Source organism: Pogonomyrmex barbatus, unplaced genomic scaffold (assembly GCF_055798465.1).
Source record: "Pogonomyrmex barbatus isolate J1 unplaced genomic scaffold, ASM5579846v1 scaffold14, whole genome shotgun sequence".
Lineage (NCBI taxonomy): Eukaryota > Metazoa > Arthropoda > Insecta > Hymenoptera > Formicidae > Pogonomyrmex > Pogonomyrmex barbatus.
Window position 1 is genome coordinate 1,285,180 of NW_028297110.1, and position 26,770 is coordinate 1,311,949.

General features: G+C 31.0%; 3 protein-coding genes across 10 annotated transcripts in view; 2 read left to right on the top strand and 1 right to left on the bottom strand.

Annotated features, from left to right (window-relative positions):
• The first annotated feature begins 157 nt into the window (after positions 1–157).
• LOC105424900 (uncharacterized) lies at positions 158–2,558 on the top strand. Its single transcript, XM_011635401.3, has 3 exons — positions 158–450; positions 584–709; positions 1,598–2,558. Exons 1-3 carry the CDS (start codon positions 301–303, stop codon positions 1,862–1,864), a joined length of 543 nt encoding a protein of 180 aa, XP_011633703.2. The 5' UTR covers positions 158–300; the 3' UTR covers positions 1,865–2,558.
• A 447-nt stretch (positions 2,559–3,005) lies between these two features.
• On the bottom strand, positions 3,006–12,165 carry LOC105424901 (sodium-independent sulfate anion transporter). 4 transcript variants are annotated; one of them, XM_089073271.1, is made up of 12 exons: positions 10,533–10,727; positions 9,923–10,107; positions 9,212–9,407; positions 8,859–9,079; positions 8,602–8,746; positions 7,755–7,919; positions 7,217–7,378; positions 6,729–6,869; positions 5,885–6,030; positions 4,880–5,041; positions 3,731–3,875; positions 3,006–3,288 (listed from the first exon to the last, which is right to left on the bottom strand). In XM_089073271.1, the coding sequence occupies exons 1-11, from the start codon at positions 10,534–10,536 to the stop codon at positions 3,732–3,734; spliced, it is 1,671 nt and encodes a 556-aa protein (XP_088929397.1). In that variant the 5' UTR covers positions 10,537–10,727; the 3' UTR covers positions 3,006–3,288; position 3,731. The 4 variants fall into 4 exon arrangements, with proteins under 4 accessions (XP_088929397.1, XP_088929398.1, XP_011633706.2 ...); XM_089073272.1 differs by lacking the exons at positions 3,006–3,288; positions 10,533–10,727 and adding exons at positions 10,742–10,924; positions 11,325–12,165 and having other exon boundaries at positions 3,544–3,875; XM_011635404.2 differs by lacking the exons at positions 3,006–3,288; positions 9,923–10,107; positions 10,533–10,727 and adding exons at positions 10,742–10,924; positions 11,325–12,165 and having other exon boundaries at positions 3,544–3,875.
• A 943-nt stretch (positions 12,166–13,108) lies between these two features.
• LOC105424902 (trissin receptor) overlaps positions 13,109–26,770 on the top strand; it is a 54,224-nt gene continuing 40,562 nt past the window's right edge. The window contains exons 1-2 of one of the 5 annotated variants that reach the window (XM_089073277.1): positions 13,109–13,203; positions 14,504–15,314. In XM_089073277.1, the coding sequence (XP_088929403.1) occupies positions 15,196–15,314 (119 nt within the window). In that variant the 5' untranslated portion in view covers positions 13,109–13,203; positions 14,504–15,195. Of the gene's footprint in view, positions 13,348–14,374; positions 15,315–26,770 lie in introns of all 5 variants that reach the window. The other 4 variants (XM_089073273.1, XM_089073274.1, XM_089073275.1 and 1 more) reach the window with 4 other exon arrangements.

Consider the following 26,770-nt stretch of genomic DNA (forward strand, 5'->3'; position numbering starts at 1 on the left):
CAATTACGCTGCATATTTCTTATATTTCATGATCAATAGCGACAAGTTTTTCGGATATTATCGATGAGAAAAGAAATTTAGCTGTATCTTTTACGCCAATTTGTTTCAAGCAAATTATTAAAATCTTTGTTTTCTAGACGTGTTTAAAGTTCTAAAGGTAAACATTTCAAAAGATATAAACAGGACGCTGCTTCTGAAACACAATCTTGATCTTCAGTTATCTCTCGCGCGGAAAGCTTTTGTTTTGTAAGAAGTAATCGATAGTCGGATAGAGAAAAACGAGACTAATAAAATGCAAATATGAATGCTTGCCAAGAGGTTGCAGCGTCAACTACCAAATTGTTGGATGCTTCTAAATACAATCTACGATGTAATCGCAATATCAGTGAGAAAATGACGAAGAAAGACTTTATTTACAACATCCCTACATGTGTGCAGTCAACAAGAAAGGTATATCTTCACATTTTCAACGACGAGAGTTACTTTCTGAGATTTCTTAGACATAATAATTTCAAGAAAACTTGTGTTATCGATAAGTGTATTTCGAGCCAAATTGATAAGAAATAAGAAATGTAATTTGCAGTTTGAAATGCAGAAGCAACCAATTATCCTATTACGACGAAAAGAGATTGGCAACTCCAAAATGCCGCATTACACTGTAATTTCCGACAAAATGATAGACGACGGTGGTAGCGGTGATGCGACCGTTGTAAGTTCTGTATTTCATTTTTTATTATCCACATTTCAAAATAAGTTTGATTATTGATTGATAAGTTTGATTTTATAAAAAATAAATTTGAACGATACAGAATGATACAAAAGGAAGAAGAAAGGAAGAATCACAGTATTTCTTATTAGTAAAATTTTAATATCTCTTCCTATATTCATTTTTAATATTTCAATTTAAAATATTTAACAAGCTACGATTAACATCAATAGTCAATAATGTAACGAAGGAAAAGGCGAATACGTCATGTGAGATAAAAACTAAAAGACAGCATTAAGCTGTATCCTGATTCGCGTTTTTTGCAATTTTCTTCAGTTCATCTGCCGTTTGGCGTTAAAAGCCAGCAATCTTGGTCAACTTTTTCTCTCGAATTCTCCGCGGGGGTATCCGAACTACTTTTTCTTCTCAACGTTTCTTGTAAACGATTCCATGGAAAAGCGAAAATAATATGTGGGTGTCAATGACGCGGAACGATTCGTTAAACACATCGAGGAAAATTTCCGAAACGATCAATAAATATTTTAAAGTTATAAAACTGCACATTTGTCATACTTATTGTTCTAGTAATTTGATTTTATACTTAATAGGATAGGAACACTAAGCGTGACGAGTGTGCAGTTTCATCATTTTAAAATGTTTGATCGTTTCGAAAATTTTCCTCGATATGTTCAACGAATCGTTCCACGTTATTGACACTCACATATTATTTTCGCTTAATATTCTCATATTCACTTTTCTTAAAATGATCATCTTTAAACGATCGTTCCCTCTTACATCTAAATATTGTTCTACTTTTTAATATCGATTTGCAAATGTATCGACTTGTTGAAAAAATAAAAAATAAAGTTTAATTATCATCGAACTTTTTAGGCTGCCAATCGACGTACTTTAAAATACGCGTGTAATCTCTGTCAGGAACCAATTGCTACTTTACTTTCTCTGTCCACTCACGTCAAATTTCACTGCCAGAAATACTGTAAAATATGCTATTGGATTCTCCGTGAAAACGAAACGATGGAGCGACATATCAATAATCATCACCGAATTTCCGAGGATCATAAGTTCGTAGTAGCTAAGAACTCGTTTAAGAATATCCTCGTTGCAAATTGTATTAATCCAAATAAAAAAGGAAAATAAAATAGGAAATAATAGGAATGAAATTAAACGATGGAAAAATAGATTTTTCTGCTTTGATTAAATCTAGGACACTGTGTACATATCACAGGATGTAAAAATGCGTTTTGTTGTAATATCTTTGTTGTAATACTTATTATTTTTCTTATATTTTTGAAACATGAATAACACTATGTGTAATTATATTTTATTCTCTCACTTTAAGATTTATTTGTCACGTGAGAAGCCAATATCACGGACAGACTGTTTCATCAAAAAAATAAAAGGATTGAACTGAGAAGATTGTCGTTTTTTAGCTAGCATCCATGAAACACACATACATATTTTAAAATTCTAACGACTATGAATAATGTTGTTCTAAAAAAATTATGATTATCAGATTGTCGGGTGAATGAACGTAAGAGAAATTCTCGGGGGAGAGAAAAAGTTAGAGAGAAGGGAAATAATTTATATTCGTGCAGATAATTTATCTGAAAGATAAATCAGGTTGCATGCTTTCTATTTTTCCTTCATGAGGAAGATTATTTTAAAACTCATAAATTTTTTCTGGATTGTAAAATCCGGACAATCTTCTTGGATCAGCGTTACTCTTATTTTATTAATTATTCTTAATTTAAAATTATACTATCGACGAACTTATGTATTGTATTTAATTTAATTCTTATCAGTAAAACAAATTCTTTTTAATAATGTGAAATCATTACGAATTATATTATTTTATTTTGTTGCTTTAGATTTCCTCATGCTTAAATAAAAAAGTAGAAATTAGGTTAATTACGCTCCCGCGTGTTAGTCGACGTAATCAGTAATACGACGACTGCGATTATATGGCACTTCCGGTTTTCATCGCGTGCACGACACGCATAGTAAATAAGCGTCATTAATTCCACTTTTAAATTAGACATTTTTTCGTATCTAGATACTCGTTCATCACACATGATTGTTATACAAAAGATCGAGATCTATTTTCATCAATCAATTTAATATCGTACATGCATTATTTTTTTTCGAAATAGTTTTTCTTTTCATTCAGTCAATACACCGAGGACATCACAATGGGGCAACTGTTATTTCGCGTAAATTTTTTATTCGTTCCGTGTGATAAAAATGTGTGATAAAAATCAGAAACAAAATACTACAAGAATACCATATGAGTTACCGTAATGCATTACTTAATATGATTGTGTTCGCGCGAGTACATGTCAGAATCAATAAAGAAGTCGGCGAGAAAAAGCAATTACAGCGCATCTCCAATGAGTCAATTCGTACGTCAATTTGTCCGTTACATTTACATAAATATTTATTATTGGTTAAAGCAGAACCTCAGTTATATTCGAATGTTGCAATTAATTGAACAATCGTCGCGAATAAACGACAGTTTCATCAAGTGAGTTCCGTGCGATCGTAGAACGTCTGCGACATTCGCACTGAAAGAATATCTTGTATACAAGAATATATCTCATTTCACATCCATGAAATATCAGGAAAAGAAGAAGAAGCGTTTGTAAAGTAAAGATTGACGAATATAATAATATAATAATATAATATAATAATATAATAAGACTACATGTGAAAAAAATAAGAATAAAAATTTAATCGTATCTTTTCTTTCCACTCTTTTTCTTTTTCCTTTGTTCGGATTGTACGTCATACATTTGTTTTATTTTAAATACATAAATAAATAAATACATAAATAATATATGTGCGCCGCAACAAATTTAACGTATCGCGAACTTCATTGTTTTTAAGGAAGGAACGATATTTGATTCAGCATCCGCAATTACACTTCTGTATTTAGTAAAAAGTCTAAAATTATCTAAATCCAGTCGCATTCCAGTGTTTATGAACGTGTGAGACAAATGATCCTACCTCAAATATGATTACCTCTATCTTCCTTGATTTTCAATAGCTCTGGTGCTACGACTCTCAGTGTGGCGTTTACGTTCTCGCAGCAATTACTGCAGATAATTGTTTGTCCACGTATTGAAAGATCCTTTCCCAGAAGCTTCATGTTCTGCAAGATGATTGATTTTATGTTAATTACAACGCGACGCGAGAGAAGCGCGCAAGTTTTTCTCGCAATACACGACCGTGAAAATAAGAATATTCAAAAGCTAAGTTCGAAGGAAATATTTAGATCAACGCTAACATCAACAAGCACGAGTTTCGAAAAAGTTAATATATGATTTTTTTGCTTGTTTTAAATCTATGCTAAAATGTGCAAATGTCTTTCATTAAATTTACACTGAGAAATCCAATTTGTAATGTCCCATGTGCTACATATCCTGCGATTATAAGAATGTAAAGAGAGAACAATGATAATATTACGTTAGCGTACATTTCAACACAACGTGCTGTTTTCTGAATAAACCACGTGGCACTGAATCAGATCGATCCATTTGCCACGTGTCATCTCATTTACAAAAACGATTTTATAAACAAATGGATTGTTTGCCGGTAAAATTATCCGTTAATTTTCTTATCAAACTTTTTAAACATTAATTTCAGATTTACTTAATTATTAATATTATATAAAAAATATATATATTTCGGATTTGTACTTTTAAAAGTTCTTTTTAATTTATTTCTATCTTTTTAATTTATTTCTATAGTTAATGATTAGTATAATTATAAATATTAAAAAATGAATTTAGCTCAATAAGAGAAAGCTAAAGTAATTTAATTTTTTAATGTAAAATAATATAATCTATGTAAACATATTAGAAACAAAGTTAACTTTAAACAATCTTATTTACGCATATAGACGTAGGCAACACATATCATCATCGTTACAATTTTTCTATTTGAGTCACTTATTTAATGTTTTCATATATATACACTGAGAGCAATTAATTATAATCAAGATTGTTCCAATCAAGATAAAAGATACGTGAGTCATCGATATTATTCGATTATCATCACTCTCTCGTGTTTATTTCTCTCGTATTCTTTTTTCTAATTGTAAGTCTATCTGAAGATGCGTCCTACAATGATATCTTTGACATCGATTACGCTTACCTTAGCAACTGTAACATCGATCCTCTTTAGATTTTTGCAATCAAGTATCACATTGCATTCGCTTTCCCCGGAAAGTTTCATTATATTAGCACGCAGACGTTCTGCCGCTGGAAAAGTTAGTGCTTCTTCGGGTATAACGACTATTACAGTTTCCCCTTCGATCTATGATCGAAATAAAAAAAAAAATCCATTCATTACCGATGGTTAACTATTGTACAGTAACAAAATATTTCAGATGATTGAGAAAACACATACATTCAATACGGATATTTTTAAAGCGATTCTCCGCGTATTCGCGATCGAAAAAGATTTTGAATTTAAACACGTACAAATTTATTCAATTATTGAACCAGAAATTAAAAAAAAGAATTATGCCCAATAATTCATTCAATAGAATATAACATTGTTTTATATACTATATATACTTATATACTATATATAAAAATAGTTGACAAAATGTGATTTTTAAAATGTGATAAAATAAAGAAGAACTTGTTTACTACAAAAAGAAAATTGGAAAGAAAAAAGTATCGAAAGACGTATTCATTGGTTCATGTATTAATGGCAGAATAATTTTACAAAGGATGACAAGTTTTAATTACGTTTAAACAGTAAAATTGAATAAGCTGAGAATATATAGCGATAACAATTAAAAAGAATAGCGCATTTATGCGCTTCGATAATATATGTTGCATATATTTTCTTTTTTAACGATCGTATCAAGAGAACAACGGTCGTTATTTGATTTTTAACTATTAAAATTATTAACAAACTGTCTGTAAAATGCTGTTTTGTGAATATATTAAAAAATAATTATTATTTAGAAAATATTCATTTTGACATTACTCAATAAAATTACGTATTTTATAAATAGTGAGATAGTGAGAATAGTGAGAAAATTTTTTATAATAAAAAGTTGGTAAATAACATTTCTAAAGAATGATAATTGCAGTATATTGCAGTATATTAAAAATTATTCGATCAAAAGATGTACGAATCTGTTACCTGTTCAATTTTCGTTTGAACGGAAGGCCGCGCTGAGAAATATAACAATGCTATAAGATTGACAACAATGCCAATTAAAATACCGTATTCCAAACCAAGAAAGACGCATGGGACCAACGTCAACAGCATCACAAAGAAATCGATCTCTAAAAAAATTTAGATTAGATATTTTATTATTAATTTTTTAAAATTAAGTCGAACTTTTACATCTACCTATTTGTTTAACCACGTATATTATAATATTCGATTTAACTGCTTTTTCCTAATGAAGACAACTTCACATAATGTGAATTAAGAGATATTATATTTATTATTAATTGAAATTAAAGGCTTATTGTTATACTATTATATTATTGTCAAAGATATCTCTTTTTTGATAATAATAGGTTCAGTAATAAGGCTTCAATTTTAATTAATAAATTTCTAATATTCTAATTCAATACATTAGAAGTTAATTATAGCTTCGTGTAGAACGATATCGAGCATTTGCGAGTCAGCGCGTGTCAATGCCGAATCTATCACGAAATTGCAGATGAAGTTAAGACGAAGACGCCCCCGACCAAAATTAACGACGGGAACAGATTGGCGCTGCTCCGTCTTAACAATAAATGCCACCAAGAACATGCTCGAACATTATTGTTTCGCGCGGGCTTTTCAAGAACAAATACATCGCGAGTGCACCCGAGCGTGGGTGGCGCTCTTGCTGACGCCAACCCCTTTTGTCCGGCGGGTACCATTGACGACTGACGCGGGGTTAGGGGGTTCGCGTGCACGTGAATCGGAACAAGGGAGAGAACCAGGAAAAAAAAAACGAAAGAAAAGAGGCGAGATCCGTGGGACTTACTTCTGGCACGCCACAACAAGGCGTACGTCGAAAAATCGAGCATGTAGTACATGGCGCATATGATGAGCCCGGCCAGCGTTGCCTTTGGTATGAAACGAAAAGTAGAGGTCAAGAGACCAACTGCGAGCAACACCAAACTACCTGAAAAGATCCCGTAATCGCAATTAAACAATGCTCTGGAAAAAAAAAAAAAAGATAGATCTTCGCGTTTCGCTGAAAAATTAAACTATTTTTGCACTCCAATTCCCCGAAAGACCAATCGAACGTGCTCGAGTCTTTATTTAATGTAACCTCGCGATAATTTGATATGTGAATAATCAGAGAACATTAATTTCCATTAAAAAATTCTATTATTTTATTAGATATTGTGTAGTATATTTTTAGGTTTTAATTGCATTCTGAGATACCCGTTTATCGACAAATCGATTAGCACATAAATCACGTTGGACTTTTAAGTGATAGAACTTTTTATTCATTGTCTCATCTACCTGTAAATATTCCTCCTAATGGAGTTTTAACGCCTGATGCATGATTGACAGCCGTTCGCGTGAATGATCCCGTAACTGGCATCGAACGAACGAAGGATCCGAAAATATTACAGACTCCTAGAGCGATCATCTCCTGCGTGGCGTCCAAAGATTTACCCTTTGCTAAAATAATTATCTTATTACTTTCACTAAGCAAGTAGACTGGACTTTTATAGCTTTCAAATGTATAATCCGAATTTAAGCATATGAGCGCGAACAGACACGAATAAACTTTACAAGTTTTAATGTAAACGACATCATCTCGTATTAGTTTATTTAGCTGATGTGAATTAAGTACAAACAACATTTAACGAACGTTTTTACATCGCTAAAAGCTAGCAGTAAAATCTTGCGTTTTTTTTTTTTTAGAGTAAAAGCACGATGCTAAAACATCACTATGTATATCATGCATTTCGTACAAAAATTCTTTTTTCGCTATAAAGCTTTTACTCTCTGAAATTGTGTGAAAGCAGTAATCTAATGATAAAATTTAATTTACCGAAGGCTTTCGCGATGGCTATGTGTTCGATGATCGATACGATCGGTATCGTGACCAATGTCGTTCCCATTGCCGTAGTCATTTCCACAAAATTGTACGTTTCATTTTTAAAGGTTGTGGAAAATGGTGGAAGCGCGAATGGTGGCAAACCCTGACCCATCGTGTCTGAAATGTTTTGTCTGTTAGTCGCGTTTCACGCAACAATGAGTGAAACATACATTTCAATCATATCTGCTCATAAGAGAAACAAAAATCTTTTTTTTTTAACAATGCACTATCACGGGACGAGAGCAAACTCTTATTTTCTTGCGACTCTAATATAAAAAAAAAATTATTCTTTATCGTAATTATCGTATAACATGGATGAGCCTTGTTTCAAGAAATGAATATATTTTGATTAGGTTAAACATAATTTAAAAGTTAGTAAATTAATCTCAAACAATATTAATTAAAAAATATTTACCCTAATAAGCGTGTTTTTAAAGTGTTTTTGATTTCAATACTGGTACGAGAGGAAATATCGTACGCGTCAAATTCGATGATTAATCGGTGGCAAGATTTATTATAGCAAATTTATTTTCCAGAGTATATCGACAAAATACAATAAATCTTCTAGAGTTAATTCTATGAATTTAGAATATAAAGAAAAGCGTCAAAAACAAGATAATCGAAAATAAAAATATTCAATAATTGACTACTTCGTTCAATTATCAAAGTTGAATTTACATCAAATTCATATATCTTGAGTAAAACTAACACGGCGATTATACCAATTCTTAACATGTGTCTTGATATTAAAGAATCGTAATTAAAGACTTTGATATTAAACAAAAATTCATCTACCTACCCGTTAATTTGAATGGATTCTGCCCGTTAATATAAAAAATGTATGCCATAACAGTTCCTATGACTACGACCAATGCATTGCGAGACAGAGCGAGAAGCCACCCTATCTTTTGAAAGATTGTTCCCGTACGTTTTCCTGGTATATTCTGCGAGTAGAAAAAATACAAATAAGGTCCTCCATTATTATATAGAATTATCAAAACAGGAATTGAATTTTTACTGCTATGTATGAAGACTTGTACTTTTGAAAATTTATACCTTAAGCAAAACTAACACAGCAATTGTACCAATTCCCAACAACGTGTCTTGATATTTTATCTGGTTGAGATTCTTAAAGATTGCTATTAAAGAATCCAGAAAACTTTCAGTTCTGCCAGGAATGCCTAGAAGTGACTTAAATTGGGAAGATGCTATATTGATTGCAGCAGCTGACGTAAAACCAGTAATTACCGGAAGCGATATAAAGTCCAGTAAAAAACCTTTAAATGAATAAATATCGTTCAAAAAAGATACATCACGCAGCAATAATATTTCGCCATTATTATTATTCGTAAACTGTGATGTATCTGTGATACGTATCTCTTATTTTTGAGTGTATTAAAAAAACATACCTAAATGAAAAATTCCTAAAACAGCGATGATACATCCTTTCAAAAAGGCAATTAATATAGCCATGTCAGCACCATATTTTGCGACCAAGGGTTGAACCATAGTGGCCATAATGGCTGTTGGACCAATAGTGATGTTTTCACATGAACCAAAAATGATATATATGAATGATGCCATAAATGCTGCGTACAGTCCATACTACAAGATTATAACATATTGCAAAGAAATTAACTACAACAATTTAAAGAAGATATGACTGAATTAATTAAAAAAATTATGTATACCAACAATTATGTAAATGCCAATAGTATTTATTAAGCATCAATATTATTTATTAAATGTCAATACAATTTATCAAACATTTACTAAATACTTTACGAAAATGATAAATATTAAAAAAAAAAAGATATTTTTATTTTCTATATCAATAAATATTCACAATCTTTAAAACATTTATATCGAATATCTTTTAAATAATAACTTTTAAAAGGAATTGACTTAGATTAAATAGGAAAATGTTCAATAGTCAAACTCGAGTTAAACTGAAAATAACTAATTTCATATACTTCTCGATTTATTTACACAAGCAGATTGGCTCTCAGAAATTCCGTTTTATCTCTATGACTTATAATTGAGATACGTCTATCAATGTGCTACGGGATGACGTGATGCAAGATTTATGCGGCAGTTGCTCTCTTTTTCGTGACCTTTACCTCAGGACTTAAACCAGCGACGATACCGTAAGCGATGCCTTGAGGCACGGCAGTGAGACCGACCGTAATACCGGCCAATGCATCGTGCAAGAGCCACGTGGGTTTGTATCGTGGCAGCCAGTCAAGAATCGGCAATCTCCGCACTGCATACTTGCCGCACTTATCTTTCTTATACCACTTGGCCACTAAAAGCAGATTTATTTTTTCGCGAAATTGAAACGACTACCGCAATTATTCGTAACGTTTGAGAAAGACTAGGCGGATCGGACGCGTGACTTTTCAAGATATCGTGCATATTTGTCAAAAGAGATTCTTAAAAAAATTAATTTGTCAAAAAACACATTAGTCTCTTACAGATATTAAATTTTGTTAAAAGTTAATTATTTCTTATTTTAGTTTATTTAACTAATTTCCCCGCAAAAATTAACTTAACTTAATTTAAATTTAATTCATTTATTAATTGCTAATCGATCAATTTTCACAAATAATTGAATTTGAAAACAGTATGTAGAGAAAGAGAGAGAAAAAAATTTGTTATTTTTTCAGTTAATATTGTTCAGCATGGCTTCAATTTTCACTCATGTTATCTAGTTACAAGATACTGACTTACTCATCTATTCTTCGATTGAGATCTTGATATCACAAAATTAGCAAGAGTGACACGAATCTCGTATCTCACTGGCGAAATACTTTTGAAATCTGCGCGTGCAAAGTAATCCACTTTTGACGAGAAAAAATGCAAGCAAAGGAGGAAAGGAGAAAATAAGCCGATCTGCTTGCGATCTCATTCGACACGACCCAAATTCTCCGCTTACTCACTTTTACATTCGAAAATCGTTCTGCTTTCGTCCAATAATCTATTCACTTTTGGTTATGTAGAAAAATTACACGTGTGTTCTTGTGACTATTCCGCACGCAAGTTTGTCATAAAAATGAATGATAAGCAAATTTCCGGTAGACTGGTTCAACATCGAGCATTAACAGCAATTAACTCTTGCAAACCTAATGTCACATAATAGAGCACTTTGTTGAAAAAAAATTATCCGTGCATTTTTTTAAAAAATGACTTTTAAATAATTTTCAAAATTAATCATAAAAACGACATAAGAATATTATAATTTTATATTAATAAATATTTAATATATTAATCTGTTATAGTAAAAAGTAAAATAATTATACAATGTATGAATTACAAAATTGATACATGAATTACAAAATATGGAACTGAAAGAAATAAAAAAATGAAAAAGATTTAATCAATTTGATGTGTAAAATTTTAATATGGATTTGATATAAATAAATAAAAAATATTTTAAGCAATTGTAAATTTTAATTTTAATTCAACTCTGGATTGTGTTTTATTATCTTTATTTAACAAGTTTTTTATATATATTTCACGTACCACAAAATGTGATGAAGATATCAAAATGATTAATAGAGAATCTTTTTTCTCTATATTGTATATATTAAGCTATATTGAGCTAGAGCTAAAAGAAAAATACAAGCTCGCTGATTGGAACAATGTTGACTAAACCGGTTCTTCCGCTATTGAACACACACAACGCACACTCAACACTGAATATGTGACTTCATTGACAGATATTTCATGCCGACTGATTGTGCTGAATCAGACTGAGTCTCAAAGTAACGGTGTATCATCATCATGTTATATTATCAGACTGACATTATGTAAACGATTCGTATCACATTATCACCGGACATCATCTCTTATTAGATTAAAATTCATTGTCAGATATAATCACGATCGGATGCACAAAAAAATCGCCGCAGTTTATCATATCCTAAAGTTCGTTTCACAGCGAAGTCACGAGATGTTGCTGTCCACAGAGATCTCCAAGACGAACACTTGGTTTTCAATTATATTTATTGAAATAGGAGGAAAATCACGTGTCAGATCTTAAGTCAAGTCGATCGTCGGCATTTAAAATAAGAGTGAATTATAAATAGGCGCCACGTGAACACACTGCTTTTCAGCGATCATTTTCACTTTTTGAGTGAAAAATAATAACTCGCGATTTGATATTTCTATCTGGTTCGTGTGAAAGAGGAAGCTACACTGCGATGCACAATTGATATGACCGATGTGAAATCAGCTTAAGCGCGCGTTACGGAATGTAAGGTTGCCATGTCGAAACGAAATATAATAGCCAGTTATGAAAACTTGCGATATCGTGAGCTCGTCGAGAGAACAACAACTCTCTTTCTCCTCCCGCCTTCAACTGCGGATGGCAGCACGTTGCTACCGGGAGGGGACACCCGTTATATTAAGCGAAACTCACGCTAGACTTCGCTACGCGCGGCAAAATTACCGCATTTTGATTATTCATTATGTAATAGCCATGCCAGCGAATACATTTAATCTGTTTACAACTGTGTTATCTACGTGATATCTCGTGATAGTTCCGAATTTTATCTGAGCAACTTGGAGATAAACAGAAACGTATATATATATATATATGAGTAATCCTTAGTAGAGAATCAATTAGAAGCAAACTACAACTCGTAGTTTGGAAATTTATTTTCAAAAAGAAAAACAAAAGAAGCGACATATAACTGTCTGTTTTCAAGAAGATTACTTATTCTGAATTTTTATTCTTATCAACGGTGACGTGATAACCAATACCAGCGCATCTTCTCGCATGTACAAATCGAGTACACCGATATCACATCGGTTTTTATCTCCATTTCGAGTTTCCGTTCGCCAAGAGGATTCTTGAACTCGACTACTCCCATCGTTCTTATTACTCCACTTCAATCCTCTACATTCGCGCGAAACAAAACATACAACACTTTGCGTGGGAAGTTATTGTCACGGCGGAGAAATGCTGCCCGCTCGGATTTCATAAATCGCGTCCGAATACCGTTCTGCCTCTCGCCTTTTTCCCACAAGAATGGCCATGACGATAAATCATCGCGCGGCTTGCCACCTCGATCGCGTCGTTTCGCGTAGTCGCCCGCGTAGAAAACGCGGGGGGAAAGAGAGAGCTCTCGATTTCTTTCGCGATGGGATCCTCTTCTGGTGACGCGTCGCGACGCGTCCCCGGGGGACCGAAGGGTGAAACGACGGGGATGCAACTATGAGGGTGCAACGCCTGCGCGACATCGCGTTGGCGTGCCGCGTTTACGGGGGTGCCGACGATGAATGAGCCGCCGGCGGCTTTCCTCAGTGCCGCGCGAAACAGCGAAAGTCTTCGCATCGCGACGCTACCTCGCACGCAAATAAAACAAAGCGACGCATCATTTGCCCCGAGAGAAACGTGGTGAATATTTCGAAACTGCGATCCCTCATTCGATTCAGCTTCACATTTGACGTTTCGATCGATGAGCGCAACGCTCAAACGCTGTTGTGTAAATTATCTCTGAGAGCAATGAAAAAACTTATTCCAACTTGCCGTGCAACGGAGGTATAAATTCGTCATTCATCAAGTTATATATAGTCGGAATTTGAATTTTTATTTTTCAAGCATGAGTACAATTGACGACCGTAATCTTCCTTAAAATCGCTAAAGTTGTTCGATTTAATACGTCACAAGAAATGTGTTCGTCATTAAGTGTCATGTTTGATCGCTAATTTATCGATGACGAAATTATATCAATTTGATATACTATTTGCAAATCTAAAAACTTTGTTTTAAAATTGATTCATCAATCATTTTATTTTTATTTTTATTTGATTGTATAATTTTTGACCGACAAATGCAGTTTTTGATATTTATTTAATAAATCATTTATTAACTCTTTCGAAAACACATTTCTCTATTTCTTTGCTATTTCTTAAGATTATTATAACTTTACAATTACATGTCACTTTTTTATAATAATGCCTCAAAGATAAAATTAATATATCGACATATATAAATATATATTCGCAGCATTTATCGATATATATTTTACAATTATTTATAACCGATAATCATTACACTTATCTTGTCACGTATTTTAATTGATACGCACGTGAGTAATTTAATAATCATGCAATCATTGATTTACATCGATATAATCCTCGACAGGAAAAAATCATATTTTAATTGACAACACTTATCTAATCGCATAGAAATTTTAATTGTATATATAAACAATATATTGATATATAAACGATACAGTCATTTTTTTATCTTTGATAAAAAGATATGTAATAAAGATTTACAGAGATTACGGAACTTTCATTTTGTGCATAATTATCCGGATATTTGCAAATCAATATTCTATGACTAAAATGTTGCGAAAAATCTTTTTCACGACACCAGAAATTAATAAAAAAATTTTTGACAGTTTGTAATAACATTTAATAATTCACAAACAATATAAAAATTTTAGACAAGATATTCTTTGATCATGTGGAAGTTTGAATGTAAGAAAATGGCAGAAAGTGGCATAGAAAAAAAGATATATATCAATATTTTCAAGAGAGTTATATAAATGTTGTAACAGGTATCACATCATTAAATTTCTAAACCATCTGTATAAATTTGACGGAAAACAAATCATTTAAAATCTGTCGTTCTGGATCGTTTTGTGCTGCGAGAAAATTATTCACTACGAATTTCCGGTGATTGCAAGGCCACCCGCATCGGATGTAAAGTGCGCAAAAGAACCGCTTAAGTAATCCTTACGTCCGAGAAAATAATCACGTCCGAAGGACGACACGCAGAATGTAATAATGGACGTACGACGTAATTTTGAATTACCTAATCATTCCCGTATGTCTTCGTCGACACTGGAAAACTGTGACGTTTCTTGCACGTGCGATTACGAGTAGTGCGATTAAGTAAGAAAATCGAAGAGGATTCTGTAAAATAAGTCAACGCGGTTGACGCAAACTTTTTAACGGTGATCTGGCAACGAATACGATAACGACACTGGCGTGATTGCGGGATAATAAATTTACATGCGGCGGACAATTAAATCGGTCGTTAGTGCACGTTAACGCGATACCCGCCGACGATCTATGCACTCGACAACGACTCGGGTCCCGACGCGCTAATAAGACAGTTGAAGAAAAACGAGAAGATTTTAATCTTGGCGAGTGGCTTGTGCTCGCGTTATTTCACCCGCCGTGCTATTTGTCGGTGGAAGAAATTCATTAAGGCGACTTCGTTCATCATTATTCTGCACGTCGCCGCGACGAGTCGCATCGGCGACGAATTAGCGCGGACGGTGGTGCAAAACGTGCAAAAACGAACGGGGTGCCAGGGTGCTGTCATGTCGCGCCGCATTTCTCCTCTGTACCCGCGATCTCGAAATTCCTCGTCATGAACATCCTAATGTACATTGTCCGAAGCGAATACGAGAGATCGCCGGGGGAGACCGCGAAACAAAATGCCGTAATGGCAAGTACGGACATCGATTTTGTCGGCCAGGATACGACAAGGTGAGTCGGATTTTTTTAACAACTTGTAATTAAACTTATAACGTGTAACGTATAACTAATATAACATATGAATAATTAATATTAAATTAATTATCCGCTTTATTTTATTCTCTTCATTTATATTTTATTGTATGAATTATTATCGTGAATTCAGTCCAATCTTCTTTTTTCCTTCATAATATTTGTATCTCGTAGTATATTATTCGATATTTATATTAATTAAGCCGTTAAAAGCATGTTTACCTTGTAAAAAAATAAATGAGACCTTTAATCTGTCCTTTAGTCCGAGAAATCTCTCTTTAAAGTGTAATATGCTATTTGTTCAGCTTGTGTTTTTTCTCTTTGTACGAGAATTTATCGCCTCACATATTCTCATTTTTTTCGATATTACAGTCGAAAATAGAGTTCCTATTTTATATTTTACTGTGCATTATTTTATAAGCAAAAGCATATAACGTTTAACTAGCATTAAGACTCCCGTTGTCTCGTTACACATTGAATTATGACGCCAAATGAAAAAAATAATAGGCTTTTCAATCTAGCATTTAACATTCGCAAATAAGAAAGATTCTTCGATCTTTACTACAATACAAGTTTCAGATGAAAGAATGTTGGTTTTACTTGGCTCCTATTTCTCATATGTTTAGCAAGGTAATCTGTAAAATATGTTGTATATAAAATGAGAAGCGCTAAAGATACAAAATATAGATAATAAAGAGATACCATTTATTTACTGTTCCACAAAGATGGTTCTCTGTTTTTTCTCTTGATGTGCATTTGACGATAAAGTTAAAAAAATATTATTATATGTGTATCCATCTGTCAAAAGTTATTTTATACAAAATTATCAGATTACTCGCAATTTCAACATTGTGTAACATAATTTCGTGATTCTTTTCGTGGATCCTTTTTATATCTTATATTATTTCTGTTAAAATATATTAGACTTATCAAATTTACAGGAGATTTAACGAATATTTACATGTGAAATTCTACGAATGTGAATTTTTTTTATTATACTCTTTGTCATCGATAGTTATAGTTGATAAAATAAAAATGAATGTAGGATGGCTTCTTTCAACTTTATCTGTGTCACATTTCAAGATAAAATACGAACGTGGCAAATATTGTCATTTTTTGTTCCATTGCAATCCGAGATACGTTGTCACTTGAAACAGAGATATTCATATTACTCGCAAATATTGAAATAGAATAACGTTAAAATCCATTAAATTAAATTAATCAGGTAATAAAAAATAATGACAATCTCACATATACGCGATTGTTACGATTACGTTTTATTTATTCCATGTTGAAGCTCAGCTGATTGAATATTTTAATATTAATGGATATATTATTATACAAGATTATCGATTTACTATTTGTAAAAGCTCGAAATTTTATTTTTGTCGAGTTACATGTCGGTATCATTTATAGCAAAATTTAAAGTAAGTTATAACTTAGGTAAAAGTTTTTACATTAAAAGGGTAAAAATATTTTTATATGAAAATTTAAAATTTCTGATGATTGTTATGAAAATTATATAACTTTTGTACTTATTTAGTGGAGGAATTATAGAATTATCTGATCCTAAAATTTCCAATGTCATTTGTAGATTTTGCGGAGAGAACTAAGATATGCAATTCCGAGACTAGAACAGGAAGCGTTTAAGACAGACATATATTTCAGTTTAATTTCGCAGTATTAAGTACAATTATCGTTTACATCTACGACTGTTATAATTCTACTGAATATTACATCGCACATTACCGCCATTATCGTCGAGATTATAAATAAAAGCAATGCCGCGAAATAAGGAGGTAATGTTAATTAAAAATATATGAAAAGGTCATTACATTATGTATATTAATTAAATCCGAAGTACTTTTTATATGTTCCTATATTTGAAGATTAACTACAAAATATTTTGAATATTTTGAATATTTTGAATATTTTGATACAGAATATTTTGAAGCAAATTATTAAAAATTTTGATTTAAAAATTTTTAAATATAAAAATTAAATCTATTAAAATCTATTAAAATCATATGTTTTCCGTTTGTATATTTATTGTTATCATGGTGTTATTTAAAATTTATTTATTTTATTAAAATTAATGATCATAATTTAATCATTTGATCCAATTTGATTCAATATTTGCTTATGTGTTAATAACACGAATAATGCAAATAAAAAGTTATCCACTTTTTCTGCTAGAACCTGAATTTTATTCCAATGAACCGCGAGATATGATTATCCAATAGTTCTCTAACTTCTACCTCTTCATCATTTTTAAGTAGTTTTAAAACTTTTCTACAGAGTAATTTTACATACAACTGAAATTGCTTGAAAGCGAATGGGGGGCAATCATTTATACACGATGTTCTTCATACCTGTAAAATTAGACTTGAAAACACGACATACATTCATCTATCTATTTTTACATTATAAGATTTAATATCGCTGTACCTTATTTTTTATAGTATCTACTATAAATTATTTATATTTATATTTATCTTATTTTATTCTTTATATATGTAATATAATTCGAGTGATGTTATGTTGTTATTATTACGGTTTATCAAATTTGTCTAATGTAAGCAGCAGATAATTTTTTTATGTTTCAAATCTCATCGAATGCTCTGTTAGATAAATTTAGATATAATTATTATTTCTTATGTAAAGATATTATAATGACTTACTTTTCGACACGTGTCAACCGATATTATATATATCATTGAATTCTCAAAGGAAGATTACAACGATCTAATCGATTTTAATCCTCGGCCAATTGAGTTAAATTAAGGGTTTGTCATCAAGTTTTCTCATCGTCAACTAGTGTTTCGCATCAATAATTGCTAGTAATCAAATAGTAATTATTAATTATTTGTTTAAACTTAAACATATAACGTATGGATGCTTAATACACAATATGTTTAACAATACAGTAATATTGATCTCGCTTGATAACACCCTAATGATGCAATAAAATCAATTTAAAGTTTTATAAATAAATTATAATAATTATAATTATACTTATACATATATATTAAAATAGAGATAATCTACTTTAACGGCATTCAAATAGACAAGGATATAAAATAACATTTTGCGCAGCTCAGAGAGATGAATCCTACTAACAGAGTTTTATTTTTAAAAGAATTTAGGGTTTCCATGAGTTTTTCATGAAGAAAAATTTAGCCTAGAAGAAGATTCTAAATAGGATCTAAATATCCAAATACCTAAGGATTTAGGGATTCCATTACCTAAGAATGTATATAAGAAGTAAATATTCACGAGTCTAAAGACTGAGGGATAAAAAGGATTCGACAAATCCAGAAGATCCGCTTGTCAATGAAAATTAAACGCTATTTTAAAAAAGAAAAAATTTCATAGAAAAGAAAAAAATATCACGAAATATATGTTAATTATTTTAGCTATACAAAGAGTAAATCTTTTTATGATTTCTTTAAACTTAAACTTGAAATAGAGTTTTAATATTTCAGATTTATTTTCTCCTGTTTAGTTAAAAAAAAAATTACCAATTGTTTTTAAAATATTTATCATTATAAGAATTACTTTAATTTTTTAATCTTAAGAAAATATTTTATTGATTTGTATAATAAATATTGGGTCTTTTTCTATAACCATACTAGAGAATGTATTTTATTTTTGTCACGATATGAAAAGTTATTAAGTTGAGTTACGTTGCACTTTTTTAATACGTTTTACATCACTTTTGTTTTTTGATTTCCAGCCAGTAGACATGTTCTTGTCCAAATCGCTCGAGTTTAGAATTAATTACTACGGCTAATATGCTCCTCTCGCACTCCAGTTTTCGCTTCGCCTTCCCGACTTCGTTTATGTCAATTTTCCGCCAGATGAATTTAATTACTACATTTTGGTGGAACAATTAGAATTCAAAGGGCAAGATGCCTACGTTGATTATCTTGGTGTGGCGTGCAATTAATTCTGCGCGTACCACTCCAATCATTTTTGCAATGGCTGTACGAGATTCGTATGCAATCCATGCAATGGCACGTTCTCAATCTTGCACACTGTTCGTAATCGAGAAATCTTGAAAGTACACGCCGTATTTCCGATCAGTATGCAAATTAGTAACAATTGATTCGCGTTCATTTTAACGTACATCCATCATTCGGACATCTAATTTATAAATGGCTCTAATTGCACTAACATTTACATACGTAATATCATAAAATAAGATCTATTTATAATTAGATTTACGGATTATCAATTGAAAACAAATATTTATAAAGTCAGCGCATAATCATAATCAATGATAAACTTGTTTGATTAATAAATATTTACTCATTTTTAATATTTGAGAAGCGATATGATCGCAATAACGAAGCAATGTGACTATATAGTTTTTATTATAATTTATTTAATCAATGTAACGTGACAATAAATCCTAAATACAGTTTTTTAAAAATTTTTTCTAAAATCTGTTTTTAAATTCTCGATTTATATTGTCACAAAATTATCAAATAATTATTGATTTATTACTATCCAAAACAGCTGACATCCGCGATACTTCGCGATAATCTTTAAAATCTCGATACGTCGATTTTACGCGAGATTTTACACTACAAAACGACAATACGAGGGCTCGGTTTTTTTTTTTCGTTTTTTCGCAGACAATGGCATCCAAAAGCGAATTCATTTTCCCATATATGAAGAATCCTTGCATTCAGTATGCAAGGCTTCTTCATATATGGAAAAATGAATTCACTTTTGGATGCCATCGTCAGCGAAAAAACGAAAAAAAAAATCAACACGTAATTGGCGAAGGCCGACATTGTTATCGAAGCGTATCTGCGTCCGTCAGATTGATTAAAGTTACCCGTTAGAGTGACTATCGTGAAAAGTTGAAGCCCAACTCGGGCTCCGAACTCGGTTTTCTCCGGTCTTTTGAATCGGTTTTCCCGCTTCGCGACCTTTTCTTTTATTTCTTTTAAAAAAATCTGTCTCGGTGTAGAGAGTCTTTGCCCCTGGGAAAGTTTACGGGCGAAGTTAACGGTTCAATCCCGCGAGAGAGGACAGAAAGTATAAAAAGGATACACGTGGGACTTCCGACGAATTCTTTACTGCTTCCGGCAAACCAATCGGAATTTAAAATTATTATAATAAACCTCGTAACACTTCCCGATTATCAGCCCGATACTTGAGAAAGTGCGGCTACCATCTTACCATCTAATTAGTCGTATCAAGATGTAATCGAGGTAACACGAAAAATGCTTTTTTAAAAAATATACTTGATGTTTTTGTTTGATAGTAGAGAATAATTAAAAGCATCTATACGTATATCAGTAAATAATGAAGTTGTTTTCAAGACTTTTCTAAGATAAGATAAAAATTTTAAATATATCTTTTTTGCTATTTCATATTTAATTATTTTATATCACGAGAATAGAAAGGATGTGATTAACCTTCACATGTTTACTTCATGATACTTGCCACATGTAGAAACTAGATCTAAGATAAATAATACAGAAATATTTTTTTATTATTACGTATGTTATCTATCTAATTAAATCTATGTAGCTACATAAATTGTATGTATCTCGAAAATCAGTTAGTTATAAGAGCGAAAATCTTTTTAATAAAAGTCTTTAAAAAATAATAACATGCATATTAATTGATTCGTAACATCAATTAATCCAGCATGAATAATTATGTATTTAAATTCAATTAAGTGCGTACATAAATGTGGAAATTGATTATTTTAGATTCATTTGCTCAACGCTCTTCAAGTGTAAGTTTGTCATACACACAAGTAAATTAATGATCTATCTATTTGTTCACACGGAAAGGCTGTCAGTAAAGGTAATATATAATGCGAGATATAATGCGAATGTTACTCGCACGATTATTCAGATCGCGGAAACGCTTAAACTCCATAATAAATCGAATTTGACGTTGACCTGACATCCGTTCGGATTGTTGCAGTAGCGTCATATAATCACTAATTATCTATAAATTCATTTAGAGATTACATCGACGGACGGGTTGCATAATTAATCCGCTTTTATTATACTTACACACATTATACTTGATAAACGGAACGTTAGAATATCAATGCGTCGGCATATAGGAAATTGTAATAATCATCATCGACATACGCAAATATTATATCCACTACATTAGCGAGCTAATTTCTAATTAATCGATACAGCGCGCCCGTTTGTAACAAAACAGATTCATTATTACTAACAAAGTGTCAATTTTCACTTTATATTTTATACTTTTATCGAGATAATAAGATTTTTACTTTTACTTCTTTCTGTATATATTTTTCTATATATATTTTTCGTGGATTAAGAGCTCTACGATTTCTTATATTTCAAATTAATGAATTAATGTTATCATGAATGAACTTTAAATGCGTCATTTTTCCGTCCTACATAACTGATTCAAACGACTACTCACGTAGGAGACGTGATACTAAGTTTTTATTACGATGTATTAATTATTCCTGCGATACGCGTAGGTTGTCACGTGGGCTTGTTTGTTGGATATTACACGGAGTACAGGTGTATGGGTGGAAACAAGATGAATCAGTCTCTGCTCAGAATTTCGGGTGGGTTGTGTTTCTGGAAGTTTAATTCGTCTTTTGAGGATATCGTCTTGAAAGGGTGAAATATCCGCGAGCAAGATTGCCGATATCTTTGTTCTCGAAGGAATTTTCATCAAATATAAAACTTTTTTCAAAAAATATTCTCTCATTATTATTGACATATAATTACATGCTTTCGCATGAAAGCAAATTATTAATAAAATATATAATTTTTTAACAAAAAATCATTTGCTTGTTTTCTTTATAACATTTGTTGTTTTTATCTTTATAACATTTGTTGTTTTTATCTTTATAACATTGTTAACATTTTGCGAAACGCCAAAAGAATAAATGTTCAATCTTTTATTTTATTATATTTTATTTTACTAGAAAACAATTATTTTTTTTTTAAAAAATCTAATTAAATATTCTTTCAAAAATATAACTATCAATTATTGCTTTTAAGTATATATATTTCAAGAAGTAAAATAGTTGTCTCTAGCATAATTAATGTTTATATAGATACAAAGTATAAATGACACATAAAGAGAGAAAAATTGTGCTAGAAAAAGACATCGGAAAGACGTCGTAATGTCAAGACTCGGTAATCCATTTCTAAATCAACGGGATGCTCAAGGCAATGAAACACCATGACAAAGCTTTAAGATAGTTAAGATAACGCAACATTCGATCTGTCGTCGAGAAAAGAACTCTCGACAATCCTAGATACTTAACAAGATTTATTGACATAAATACACAAGTACTCTTGTGCGTGGCAACAGAAAAAAATGACATCGCTTTTCTTTGTGAAGAATAGTTTAATTGTTAATCAAATAAGATTTATTTAGATTTAGATAAATAGATTTTTATAGATAGATTTATTTTTTCCTCACTCGTCTCGATATATTCAGCCAAAGGAACATTATTTTCATTACAATACTATTTCTTCTCCATAACAATGCCGGTTCTTTCGTATCGAGAGCAGAAGAAAAGATAAATCAATATTTCTGAACGATAGAGAGTGTCGAGCTTGTAAAGTCAGCGATCAAGAAGCTAACACAATATTGAAAAACAAAAATATACAAACGCATAGCTGCATAAAATGAAATGAAATTAAAATAGTAATCTCATTTACTTGAAATTAAAAAGAGTTTAAATCAAATTAAAAATAATTATTTTGATTTCAAAACAAATAATCTTAGTTATAAATTGTTTGGTTTAGTATATAAGTATATTTAGTTATAAATATATAATTCATAAAGGTGCAGAAAAAAGATACAACGTTAACAAAAATGTTAGTTACGACACATTATTATTATTCCTTAGTATATATTGATACTAGTATTAGAATATATATTAATATCGTATATATATTAGTATATATATATATTAGTATAGTATATATAGTTTATATATCGATGTTAGTATACATTATTTCTTAAATTGTTTCTCAAATGCTAATATATGTAAAATAAGTGAACTAAATAACTAAAAGAATATTGTCGAATCTAATTTTTCAAGTATTTAAACGAATTTGTGGAACAGTGAGTCGAACTCAGCGCGATAAAATCACTTTAGTCAGATGAAACAAGAGATCGACATCTGAAACACAGACTTATAATAGGGGACTTATATTAGGGGTTAAAACCCTTCTAGGAAAAGAAAAGTTAATATCAATGTTACCAACGGCTACCGAGTGAGGTATCATTGTCAACCTACACAGGTCCGATGGTCTAACGATGTATGAAACACGTCGAGCTAGGCGAAACTCAGAAACATGCGCCACTCTTAATAGTGATAAAATATCGCAAAGATAGGTAGAAATATGCGTGGGCGGATTTGAGGAGAGCATCCGTTTATGTGGATTTCATCTACTTAGGCTCATAAAAATGTCGCAATTCACTCTTAAGTATATACTTTTTATGTAAACGGATACCTACGTTTTTTGATTCAGTAAAAATGATCACTTTCAGGAAAAATATTCTTTACTCATTCTTTACTCATTGTATAATACAGATTTTATAAACAGATAACATTTAAATGATATGATATTATGATAAAAAATTTTATATTGTACAAAATGTACAATAAATTTTACATTTACGTAACATAAAAAATGCTTTCTACATTTCTCCTTGTGATTAACAATTGTGTATTTTATAGAAAACTGCACGTGTGTTTGTATGAAATATACTTTATTATAATTAGTGCAATTATCATACTTCTTAATTGAGAAATTACAATATTTTGCTAAAAGTAAAAGCTTTTTGATATTTTAAGAATTTAAAATTTTTCATGTCTCTCTGAAATTTTATTTATCAAGTTATTTCCTGCCTAGGGACATGAAAAACTGAATACATTAAAAATAATGATAAGTGCATTCAAAATTTGTTATTCATTCACATGTTTAATCTCGTATATTTTTAAATTTCTCTTCGATAAATATTAATTCTGCTTGCTTCATTAAATGATTACATTTGAGAAAAAAATAGAGAGGGTTATACTTTAAAATAAAAAATACATATGTGTATTTTGCAAAAAAATAACTTGCATATTTACAAGCGATAAAATACAAACATAAACATACATGCACATTTGAAAAACTTGTCACTTGAATTGCATGGTAGCATGTATATTCTGAATTTTATATATTTTTTTAAATTTTTATGCTTGTTGCTATTTAAATAAAAAAAAATGCAGAAAAACTTCGAAAAGATAATAATTCATGAAAAAACACAATAGAAATTGTTTTTCATCAGAAAATTTAAGTATATCACAGTAAAATTTATTTATGAACTTATAACAAAGATTACTGTATTCGAAACTTATTTCAAATTTATTAAAGTTACGAATATTAATACACGACACACATAAATAATACCGGCTTATTTAATTAATTCATTCAACTTGACTTCAGCTAAATTTGACTTATTCGTTAGCTTCAATGATATAATCAAAAATTAAAATTAATAATATATATAATAAATAATAATTTTTTCCTGACTGATTTATTTTAAATAAAAAGTACGTGATACTAGGAGTTTATATCGAAGAACATTTTAGTGGAAATTGTACGATAAGTTCAACAGACTCGAATTACCTGGATAGATTAAGGCCACTACTAGAAATGGAGGGAGCAAATCCCTCTTGAATATCTCTCTTACACTTACCATAACGGAATTTCGTGACTCTTAACAAAAAGTTCAACGATAAGAAATAATCGATAAAATGACATTTCAGTAGCTACTTATAACTATACTTATAGCTATACTTTCTAATATCAATAAAAAAAGTTATGTTTCATTAATAAAATGTAATCAAATTTTAATTTGATAATGCAGTGTTATAATTATAAATGTAACGAGAAATAGTATTGTTTTTTAATATTGGAATAAAAGTAATATGCACGGAATATTTTTCAAAATAATAAAGCTGAACTTTATTTAAAGTTACCAAAAACATACGTTAAACATTTTTAATCTCAACAGCAACATAAAATAAAATATATGGAATCACAAAAATTGCAACCATAACATTATCTAAATAATAATATATAAAAACAATGTTTTACTGAATTCGATTTAAAGATGATTTAAAGATTTAACAGAATATTGAAATATCGAAATAACTTTGAGTTTTAAACGGCTAAAAAAATGTATGATTTTTGCAAAAATTAAATTTCGATAGATGAGGCGTTTTAACTCTTCATCACTTGAATATGAGAAACTTTGAAACATTCGCGGCGATATCGCATACCTCGCAGGAGGTCACGAATTTAATCTAAAGAACACTCAATACTGCGAGTTACCAACTACTGCGGAAGTTCCTGCCGCGTTTTCTCAGAGGTGAATCTTTAGCAAGAAAAAGAAGTTACATATCCACCCTCGTCTACCGACGCGTATCTTCTCGGGAGGCATGCGAGGCATGCACAGGCCACAAATCTGATCATTTCCGATAGCTACGAATATTGAGTAGCAATCGGAAATGTTCCGTTTCTATCAGAAGACACAGAAGATTTATCTCTTTTCTTCGTTGATTTCCTCAAAATGTTGTTTGTGAAAGATCTCGAATGCTTACGGCTAGAAAATCAACAAACCCATATGCGTACATAGCGTCCACGTTATGGGAAAGAATGAAGCGCAGTTTCCGTGGTTTAACGATCGCTATCATCGTCAACAGCCCCAACTGATAACAATGCACGCAGTTATCATGCTTAATAAAAGATTTTACGTATACGTGAACTAACAATAAACCTCGTTGCAGGCGAATCCACGTAAGCGTCCGTAGGATTAACAATACAAAGCGGATGAATTCCGATAGATAAAAAGATGACAGCAAAATGAAAAAAAGAGAATTACGCCGGTAAAAAAAAATTGGTTTATTTGCTGCACAATTTGCTGCTGAATCTTTTTTAAAAAAGGAAAGTTTCAATCTGAAAATATTGCCGATTGAATCTAATTATTACAAGTCGAAATTTTTTTCTTAATAATTAAATAATGTACGAGAATAATTAATTTCTATCTCTCTTTCTTTCTCTTTCTGTCCAAACTTTTAAATGATAGTTTAAAATTCTTTCGCATTTGAAAGAATTCGATATTACCTAGTCGTTAAAGTAACATAGGAATTTTTTTGTTATATCGAGTGTCAAAAGTTACAATAGTTTTAATTAGTTTTAATTAACTTAATTCGCCGAAATGAACACTCGTTTTATTTCTTAATTAAATAAAGTAGAGATTTTTTATCCCCGTTGAAATATCCATTACATCCTTCAGTCACAGCTAATTTTCTAATAATGCGAATAAAACAAGAAGATAATTGCCTTCATGAAGATTTTTCATTTTCATTCTGTATCCCATGTATCCCATGCGACCTCAAA